The sequence below is a fragment of the Hydra vulgaris genome, chromosome 10 (assembly GCF_038396675.1).
Source record: "Hydra vulgaris chromosome 10, alternate assembly HydraT2T_AEP".
NCBI classification, from domain to species: Eukaryota; Metazoa; Cnidaria; class Hydrozoa; order Anthoathecata; family Hydridae; genus Hydra; species Hydra vulgaris.
The window spans coordinates 48,774,188-48,785,954 of NC_088929.1; the positions used below are offsets into that span (position 1 = coordinate 48,774,188).

General features: G+C 27.8%; 1 protein-coding gene across 1 annotated transcript; it reads left to right on the top strand.

The window, feature by feature from the left end:
* The first annotated feature begins 5,513 nt into the window (after positions 1-5,513).
* On the top strand, positions 5,514-7,515 carry LOC136086015 (uncharacterized). The gene is made up of 2 exons (XM_065808200.1): positions 5,514-5,573; positions 5,757-7,515. Exon 2 carries the CDS (start codon positions 5,870-5,872, stop codon positions 6,536-6,538), a length of 669 nt encoding a protein of 222 aa, XP_065664272.1. The 5' UTR covers positions 5,514-5,573; positions 5,757-5,869; the 3' UTR covers positions 6,539-7,515.
* The last annotated feature ends 4,252 nt before the right edge of the window (positions 7,516-11,767 follow it).

Below are 11,767 nucleotides of genomic sequence, written 5' to 3' on the forward strand. Positions count from 1 at the left end.
ATTGATCATTAATAAAAGTCTTTATTTAAAGTAGATGAAACTAAGCAATTTAAAAAAATTTATGTTATAATTATTTTATTTAAAATTTATTCAAAAACAAAACATTTTGTAATTTTTTATACAAAATTTTTTTTTTCTTTGCTTTAAATAAAGACATTTATTAATGATCAACAAATACTTTCTTAATACTTTTTAAATGTGACAACGCCGGTTTTTCCACTGAGGTCTTCATATATATATGCATATATATATATATATATATATGCATATATATATATATATATATATATATATATATATATATATATATATATATATATATATATATATATATATATATATATATATATATATATATTTTATATTGTGCGGCCGTGGCGCTGTGGTTAGAGCGCTTGCTTTATAAGCAGGAGATCCAGGCTCGAAACGAGCTCTGGATAAATTTTCGCGTCACGGTACGGAAGGAGGCGTGAACTTCCTGGTTAAATGCACTTCCGCGGTGTTCTGTGACAAGACCGTAAGGACTTCTTGGGGCACTTAAAAAAAAAAAAAAAAAATATATATATATATATATATATATATATACTATATATATATATATATATATATACAATATATATATATATATATATATATATACAATATATATATATATATATATATATATAATATATAAATATACACTGCGACCATTTTCTATAGACGCATGTGGATTATGTCTTAAAAACGTACTTAACTTTATTTTTATAGTGTATTTCATTAAATTATAAATAAAGTATCAAAAAATAACAAAAATTATCAAAAAATAATATCAAATTTGAAAAGAGGTCAATCATAAATGAATTAAGTTCAAAAGATAGCTGACTAATTTCTATAGACGCAGTTCACATTTTTTAACAAAACTATCCCAAAAAATGTTTTTATCACATTGTTAGTACTCCATTGGACCTCCTTTTCGCTCAATTACTTGATAAATTCGTTTTGGCATACTTTCCACCAAGTTTTCTAGCACTTTTGGCTCCATATCCTCCCAGCATTCTGATACCGCTACTTTTAGCTCTGCCACAGAGTTATATTGCTTCTGGTCAGTATAGATACGTCTTACAATGATTCCCCAGATGTTTTCAACAGGATTCAAATCTGGACTGCGAGCAGGTCACCACATTCACTCAATTTTTTTAGCTTCAAACCAAGCTATAGTCTCGTTACTAGTGGGAACGCTGGCGTTGTCTTGTTGAAAAACAAACTTTTTGCGTCGATATTTGTTTTTAAATGGAATCAAACATAATTTTAGCACATCAATGTATTCAGAACTTTTCATTTTGCAAGATGTAAATGCTAAATTTAACTTTCCGGTTGCACAAAACCCAAGCCAAACCATCAAAGATCCACCACCGAAATTCCTTGTCGAAAAATATTTGGGTTCTTTCCTCAAATCACGCCAGTAGCCACTAAAACTATCAGGCCCATCAAGATTAAACTTTTTCTCGTCCGAAAAAATCACCTGGTATTGAAAACAAAAATATTCAGCTATTTAGACATCTTAAGTATTCATGAGAATTTAATCTAAAATTTCTTACTTGTTCCCAAATGCGTGTCATGTTTTTCACGGGCGAATTCCATCCGTTTCTGATTGTGAACGAGCTTTAAATTTGGTACTTTATTCATTTTTGATCGTACTATGTGTGGGATGTCTTTAAGAACTTTTCTAATCGTCTCCTTGCAAACATTTAAACCCAAATCTGACTTAATTGTTTTCAAACTTCTTGATGAATTTGATACGAGTCGAACAATTCTGCGTTTTTCACGGTCTGAAACCCTAGATTTCTTTGATTTCCTCTTGATTGTTGCATAATCTGTTGGATTTTTCAAGAAATTACGGATAACGTGATCTGATCTCTTCAATCTTTTAGCAATTTCTCGATTTGGAACTTTTTCTCGATGATAAGCTAATATTTGACCTTTTTCATTATCGGTAAGGACCTTTTCTTTCGGCATTTGGTTAAGTTCAACTTAGTTTCGACTCACAAGATAAAAAATACTACAAAGTATAAGAAATTTGCGACAAAACTCGTAAAAACTTTAGTGCGTCTATAGAAAATTGCCACGTAAATATTAAAAATTAAATTATTATTATACAATCAAGACAATTAATAATCAGATGCATAATGGATCATTGTTTTCTTACATACACTTATTCAAAAGTACCGTTAGAACAATTTTATTACCTCTGCAACACTATAAATTCGCCAAACTCTACGTGCGTCTATAGAAAATGGTCGCAGTGTATAACATTACCAGCTTATTCATTAGCAATTTTTAAACAAAAAATATTGACTAAATTTTAAATTAACAATCAAGCAGATTTTTAACACGCTCTTACGAAGTAAACGCTCATCTGTATTTCAGCCTATAAAAGATGACGACGACAAACAAAAATAACCAATTACCAATAGTTGTTAAATGATAAGTTTACTTTTGAATTCTTGAGTGTTAAATTTCATCAGCGTCTTAGTTAACTTTTATTATAAAAACTGTTAATAAAGCAGCATTAGCGCTTGATATAAATAATAGCGTAAGTTATCTGAAACAAAAGCGCTTCGTATACCGGTGTTTTTTAGTATCTTGTTAATCTTATCATAGAGGTAAGTATAGCAGGAGGGAAATACTAAGTAATTATCATAACTTAAAGTTAACCAATCACATTTAATTTTTAAAAAAATATCTCATGGTGTTGTTTGAAAACGCCATTAAGCAAAATCCAAAAAAATTAAAAAAGTTTACTTATCAAGAGTTAGTTTGTAGTTATTTTTTATGTTTATGAAAAGACCATTTATACATTTTATTCTAATTAGAATTGAATTAATAATGATCTAGATTAGAATTGGCAGAATGTTCACCGGACTTGCAAATAAGTATATTATGTTCCTATATAAAAACATCTATTTGTTTTTTAATACGGCAAAAATACTACCGTAAAATCGCATAAGTTCGACCACTTAAATTTTGAATATTTATCACGCATAAATAAAAAAACTTTAATTCTTTTTCCTGTAACATACAGAAAATTATATTGATAATTGATATTGTAAAAATAAAATATGAAAAATAAAAACTAGTACTCAATATTTAGTTTAAAATGAAAACATCTACTTTGACCGAACTTTCAATACCATCTCATAAGTTCGGTCGCTATATAAATACTAATAACGTATCACTAAGTTTCACATATAAAGAAAACTAATTTTTAAATTTTGTTTTATTGTAAAATTACGATATAAATTCAGGTTATACCAGTAACTAAGGAGGTCCAGGCTCAAAAAAAAAGTCTCGGGCCAGCAAAGAAAACAAGAAGGAGCACATATAAAAAGGCTTTTTTAAATATAAGTAGTAGTATGTTTTTCTGGCAACTCTTGCGCGTATTGTTGACCATAGTAGAACAGCAAGATCCACAGATCTTGCTGTTCTACTATGGTCAACAATTGTCGCAGGATTCGCAACGCATTCCTATTTGTCGTGGAGGTGTTACTTTATCTCCCAAAAAAATGTCACAAGCCTAATATTTTTTTGGAACGCAAAGAACCGTCAGTTAATTTTGAAATTATGAAAATATTTGTTATTCAAATAAAATACCATGGTGTCATAAAAATGTCAAAGTTTACTGGTAAATTTACAGGTCAAGTTACTGATAAATTATTTATTTGAAACAATTTTTGACATTTCGCAATATTACTGCTAATTGTCTCCTTCGTTGTTTATCCGTGAATGACCGTAGTTAGACTATTTCAAAATTTCACTAGTTTTAATAAATAAAGTAGTTAATTTTCAAAAATTAATAATTTTTTTTTGTAAAAATAATTAATTCTTAATGATACAAAGATTAAATATGATAATTTATTTTAATAATTTGCTTATTTTAGATTTTAATAGTATACATTTTTTCAAACTGTTGTTTTGCTAAAGAATTATTTCAGCAGATTGCATTTAAAAGTTTTTTTTTTTTTAATCGATTCATATTTACAAACTAATTATAAACATTATTTGAGAAAAAAAAAGTTTGAAAAATTTGAGTTTTGCATGCTTTTTTTATATTTTTTCTTAAATGACCGAAGATACATGGTGGCCGAACTTAGGCGATTTTACGGTATACAAAATAATATCCTGGAGAGATATAATCAGTTCCTTGCCATGAGCGTGCTTTAAAAATGTAATGAATCTATAGCTAAACGGGGATGCAAATGATAGAGTTCATATAAGAGGTAGATCCGGTGGGAAAATGAATTTAATCGGAAGTGAAACCTTTTATAGTAATTTTTGAGTGTTTTTTTTTTATAATACAATTTCATTTTTTTTTCCATGCTTTATATAAGGTCACTTTCTATATATATATGTTTGTGTGCCACAAAATTTGAAATCAATTTTTCAAAGCTTTTTTCTCAACCAATTTTGCTCAAATTTTGCACACTTAATCATTTTTGATGACAATACAAGAAAATGGAAAAATTTGACCAAAAAAAGTTAATTAAGTTAACAAAAATTTAATTTGTATTTCCCCATAAGAACACTGAATTAATAAAAAAAAAATTTAAAAACGTAACAGTAATTTTTCCTTCTACAAAAGATAACAAAAAAAGAATTTCTAGGCCCAATAGAATTCTGCTTGCATAAAGCATGGATTTGAAAAAAGAATTTTTTTTTTGATTTACTAGTTTACGTTATAAAAAAGTCAATCTTTTAGTATTGGATCTAATACATTTATGAAATTAATTGAACTTAAAAAATTGCAATATTATTACGACATGTTGCTATTTGAGTATCAAAGCTTTGTAGCAATCAATATTACTACGATATATCGCTAGCTGCATATAGTAGTAATGTAGGTAGCTAAAACATGACGACAAACCTGTGGCTGATTGATATCTACATATGCCATCTTTGTAGCTAACGTTATTATCACGATGGCATATAGTAGTTTTAACTAGCAATCTTGTTATGATATGTCGTAAAAACATCGCTAGTTAAAAAGCTACGGTATGCAGCTATTGATATATTTAATATAACACCTGTTGTTTTTTGATATAACAAGAACTTTAAAAATATATATATATATATATTTTTAATTAACAAAATTTATTAAAAATATATTTTTTATAAATTTTTTATAAATTTAAAAAAAATATATTTTTTATTAATTTTGTTAATTTAAAAAAATATACAAATATTTTAAAAATTCTATCAAAAAACTTTAAAATTCTATCAGGTGTTAGGGTCGTTTCCACACCTACCGTGAGTCGACATTTATCGTAGGTTTTAAATACTAACATAAATTTTGCAAAAAGTAGTAATTATTTTTTTATTTTTATATTTTGTGTATAAACAACACATCGTCATGCACTTCTATTACAATACATAGAAACCGCAATACATAGTTACTTAAATGAACTCAGTGGGTTTATTACGTCAGCCTATGAAAATACTTTTTTTTTAAGTACCAGCTGTTAGAAGCGTTTCAAATAAAACAAGGAAATTTATGAAGATAACATAAAATTTTATTTCTAAATTGACTTAATCAGGTAAATAAAACATGTATTATTATTACTATTATTAAAACAACTCATCATTATAGTATCAATATAGTATTTTTGAATGTACGATAAGTATAAACTAAAAAAAATGACATTCCATACATATCGTATGTCCAATGAATAATCGATTTGTTTCTTTTTTACTATAAAAATAAATAATATTTTACTTAGATTATTTTACAATGGCACGAAAAAAATATAAGACAAAACTTTGTAGTTCAAAACGAAGACTTTAATATATAGATAGTCAATTACGTGATGCTATTAATGCTGTTAAAAAAGGTATGGTTATGCACAAAGCGAGCAAGACGTTTGGAATTACTTATCAGACGCTTCGTGATAAAATATCCGGAAGAACTTCTTTTAAAATACAACACTGCGGGTATGAATCAGTTCTAGGTGAACAAATTGAAAACAAATTAGTCGAGTGGTTACTAACATGCACCAGAATGGGATTTGCCATGTCTGTAGTACAGCTATTAGATACTGTGCAAAAATATTTGAATTCCAACAATATAAAAACAAAATTTACTAACAACCGTCCTGCAAAAGGTTGGTTTTATGCATTTCTTCGCCGCCACAAACAGCTATCTCAAAAACGAGGTGAATACTTAAACCGAGCTAGAGGAGGAGTAACTGAAAAAGCCTTAAGAAATTGGTTTACTAAAATTCCGAAGCTTTTAGGAGAAAACGCTCAATATTTAAATGATTCGATGCGCGTTTTCAATATGGATGAGAGTGGTTTTCAGTTGTCACCAAAAACTAATTTATTAATTGGTGAACGAGGAAAAAATACATATAAAGAAAGTGCTCGAAGTAATAAAAAAAGCATCACTACTTTATTTGCAGTAAATGTCAGCGGAACTTTTGCTCCATCATTAACAATTTTTAAATATGTTTGTCTTCCAAATAGAATTATAAATGCTGCTCCATCAGGATGGGGTATTGGATAAAGTGAAAATGGTTGGATGACCGCAGAATGTTTTTTTGAGTATATGACAAACGTTTTTCATCCATTTTTGATAAAAGAAGAAATTCCTTTACCAGTTATAATTTTTTTTGATGGTCATGTGTCACATTTTTCTATCGAACTTAGTGAGTTTTGCTCTAAAAATGGAATAATTCTTGTTGCTTTGTTCCCAAATGCAACACATATTTTGCAGCTGCTCGATGTGGCAGTTTTTGGGCCAATGAAAGCAAAGTGGAAATCGTTTTGCCGACAATGGCGCATTGACCATGAAGGACAAGAAATAAACAATGAAAATGTACCAGAAGCATTAAATTCTTTTATAATCGATCCTTCTATGGCAAATAATATTAAAAGTGGTTTTAAAGATACCGGAATTTTTCCATTTGATGCTAATAGTGTTGACTACAAAAAAATTGTTTAAAAATTATCTGAGTCAACTGTTGCTTCGGCTCCTTATTTAGAAGAAAACCATTCAAGTGTGACTTTATCAGCTTACTCTCCCATAATTGATTTAGTATTTTAGAGCAGTTTAAATTGGCTGACAAACATTTAGGTTGGAAAGGTGACCTTGAATACCTCCAGTTTTATCATTTTTGGAAAAGAGCCTTATCTGAAACATATAAGACCATAATTTTACCTGATGAAATACAACAGGGTAATAAAAATCTGTCAACAACTGGTAATTTAAAAAATAAGAAAGGTATAGCCGATATGGAAATGCCTGATTGCAATAATGCAGCTGTTATAGAACCAAAACCAGCTTGTTTCAGTTTAAAAATAGCAGCAGAAATAATAAATCCAATCGAAAGTGTTTTAATATGGCCAAAACAACCAGTCCAATCTTCCAAGCGCAAAGTAAAACGTTTACCATCGGTTGTAACATCTGAAACGTGGCAGCTAATTCAAAAGACAAAAGTGCAAGAAAAGTCAAAAATAAAGGATGAAAAACTAAAAAAGAAACAATTAGCTGCAGATAAAAAGTCAAAAGTAGAGGAAGAAAGATTAAGAAAGAAACAATTGGCTATGGAGAAAAAGTTATTAAATGAAAAAACTAAAAAAGAACTAGAAAACATGAAAATTAAAAAAAAAAAGTTGCAAAAGAGTCAGAAAACGAGTTCCATTTAAATCTTGATAATAATTATAAAATAAGACTTAGATAGTTATGACGAAACTCTATCCTTTCCATTTTAGGACCTTAAAGGATAAGTATACTTAAGTAATGGAAATGCTTTAAAATCTTTACTTTTATTTATAATAATGTTTTTATTACTATATAATTAGTCTTTATTTGATAATAAACATTAAATTTATTTAATAGTCTTATTTTTTAATTTTATACCTAAAAACGTTTTATAAAATGTTACCAATGCATTAAATTTTCATTTGAAACCGCGAACGCGTTTTAAACCAGACACTAAAGTAGATTTTAAGATATACGATAAGTGTCGACAATATATACGATAAGTGTGAAACACTTACGATAAGTATGGAAAACTGCGCTTCAAAAGATTGTTCAAAGTAAGTACGTTATTGATTACGTTATTGACGGCTGCGAAAATTCTAATGCATTTCTACTTTTTGAGTAATTTAATATATTACAACAACTTTTGTTAAACTCACGGTAAGTGTGGAAACGACCCTATATTAAATATATCAATAGCTGCATACCGTAGCTTTTATTTAATTTAACTATAATTGAAAAAAAAAAAGCTTATAAAATGTGTTTCCGTAATACACTAAAGTTTATAATTAAGAAATTATTACTGCAAAATAAAAAAAAAATGAAAGTAAGAAAAAAAAAGGAGAAACGTAAGACTGGAAAAGATTGTCGGAAAACATTCGCTAACACAAAATAAATAAACAACTTTCACAAACAGCGCATTCATTGCTTAATCGTAGTTGCGGCAAGCAGACGTTAGGAAATAATTATTTTTTGAAAATTTTTTTATTTTTATTTTTTTATTTTTAATAAAAAAAAAACAACAACTATAAAATGGATTAAAAAAATATTGATGTTCGAAAGAAATCTAACGAAACGGGGAATACAGATGAAATACAAATATCAACAAATGTCGTTCGCGATATTTTTCATGAAATGTTTTCAAAGCAGCAGAAAGATATCTTTAAGCTTATCAGTGGTAACTTAAAAATAACTAATGATAAAATAAATGAGCTACTTAATGAAATACATAAATCAAAACAATTTTGCGACTCTTTAAAAAAAGAAAACGAAAAGGTAAACATTAAACTTAAAGAAATTACCGAGAGAGTAAGAATCCTAGAAAAGACAAATAAAGATATCGAAGAAAGCCTAACAGTTACTCAAGACATCCAAGAAAAAAAGGTATGCGAATTGGAAAAGAAAATTAAAAACAAAAACAGTATAGGTGAAGAGGAAAAGAATAAATTACGACAGCTAGAAGATAGACTCAGAAGGAATAATCTTCGCATCGACGGGCTTCCCGAAAACGATCAAGAAACCTGGGATGAAACTGAAAAAAAGTTATTAATTTTGTTTGAAAACGAATTAAATATTAAGAACGTTGATATCGAGAGGGCTCACAGAGTTGGAAAAAAAGAAGAAAATAAAACTAGAACAGTTGTTGCTAAAATTCTACATTACAAAGACAAAATAAAAGTACAACATTCATCTAATCGACTTAAAGGATCAGGAATATACATCAACGAAGACTTCTCTTTTGAAACAATCGTCATAAGGAAAAAACTCGTAGAAGAAATGAAGATGCATAGAGAAAATGGTAAATATTCTTCTACAAAATATGATAGACTTATAGTTAGAGAATTCAGGAAAAATAAAGCGAGTGCTTAATTACTTTATCATTTATATTTAGAATTTTTTTATTTATTATTGTTATTGTTATTATTATTATTATTATTTTTTCTTTCCTTTCTTTCGGAAAAATATGATTTAACAGTTTATAAAAAATATCCTACTTATGAATGAAGATAATGTTACACTAAACTCAGAATTTAATTCATTACAAAATAAATATAAGATACTTCTAGATAAGCATTCTGACCCGGTTATTAATTTTTTTAGTAATAACAATATAAAGTATTTATACATACATTATACATAATATAAAGTATTTGAAAATACTTTATATTATGACCCTAAAACTGAAAACATAATGCAAGGACTAGATGCAAATTCATTTTCAATTTTGCATTTCAATATTAGGAGTTTTTCAAAAAATTTTGAATTATTTAAACAATTTTTATTCGAGGTTAAATTTAATTTTAAAATTATTAGTCTCAGCGAGACATGGTGTACTGATGAATATATCGAGACAAATACAAATTTTCAGCTACCAAATTATAAAGTTATTTATCAATTTAGAGGATCTGGGAAGAAAGGAGGGGATTTGTGTGTAATTTATAAGTAATTCTTTGTCATACAAGCTAAAAAAAGATTTGTGCTCAACCACTAATGATTGTGAATCACTATGTGTGGAAATAATAAATAAAACCACAAAAAACATTATCATCCACGTTTTATACAGACCGTCTTCCGGCTCAATAAAACAATTCGAAAATCAAATTAAAAACATAATTAGAAATAAATTAAGCAAAAATAAAAGCATTTATTTTGTAGGTGATTTTAACCTTGACCTGAACATGCGTCATTTAAATACAAATATAAATAATTTCTTTAACGTAATATATCAGAAAGGCTATATTCCACTAATTAATAAACCCACAAGAATAACTAGAGAAAGCGCAACAATTATTGAATAAATAATCACCAATGAATTCAAATCAAAAATAAAAACAGGAATATTTAAATGCGACATTTCAGACCACTTCCCTGTATTTCTTATCTCACAAAAATGTGATAACATTTATGCACAAAAAGTTAAAAAAATTACGCGAAATATAAATGAAAAACCCATGAAAAATGTTAATACTTTTTTATCAGATTTAAATTGGGATGACCTCCTTGATATTGAACACCCAGATAAGGCATACGATAAGTTTATTGATAAATTGCAACAACTTTACAATACGGCTTTTCCTGTAGTTACAAAATGTGTGAAAAAAAAACATTATTGAATCCATGGATAACGCCTGGAATTATAAAGTCGTCAAAAAAAAAAGTAACGATTATATAATAAGTTTCTCAAAAAAAAACTTTCAAGAATGAAACTATTTACAAAAATTATAAACGTGTTTTTGAGATGGTTATTAAAAAATCAAAGAAATATTACTATACTGAGCATTTAATAAAACATAAAAATGATCCAAAAAATACTTGGAACATTATTAAGGAAGTAATTGGCACGAAACAAACTGACGGAAATAGCCTTCCTAGAAATCTAAACATTGCAAATATAACTATTACAAATAAATCTTGAATTGCTGAATCACTTAATCAATATTTTGTCAGTGCAGGTTCCACTTTAGCGTCGAAAATAGAAGCTACTGAAATAAACTTTGAGTCATATTTTACTCCTAATAAGACCTCTAAGATGGATAATTATGAAATTACTGAAAAAGAACTCTTAGATACAGTATATCTTTTAAAACTAAACAAAAGTTTGGGGTATGATAATATTAGTAGTAACGTAATTAAAAAATCGATAAAATACTTAACAATCCCTCTTTTACATATTTTAATCTATCTTTAAAACTAGATATTTATCCGGAGAAACTTAAAATTGCGAGGGTCATACCTATTTTCAAATCAGGAGACATTTCAAATCCTGAAAACTACAGACCAATTTCAATTCTTCCTTGCTTCTCGAAAATCTTAGAGCGAATTATGTATAACCGAATTTTAACTTTTATTAATATAAATAATATTCTATATAATAAACAGTTCGGATTTCAGCCAGGGTATTCAACTGACCATGCCATTATTAATATTGTTCACGATATATTTAAAGCATTTGACGAAAGTAAGTTTACCTTCGGAGTTTTTATAGATCTTAGCAAAGCCTTTGATACAGTAGACCATGGCATTCTGATAAAAAAACTCGAAAGTTATGGAATTAAAAGCACATATTTAGAATGGCTAAAAAGTTATCTAAGCAATAGAAAACAATACATAGCACACGAAGAAGGAAAAACTGATTACTTGACTATAACTTGCGGTGTTCCCCAATGCTCAATTCTGGGTCCACTGTTATTCCTTATTTATGTAAACGACTTTCATAAGTTTTTAAATATTTTAAATTCAGTTTTATTTGCA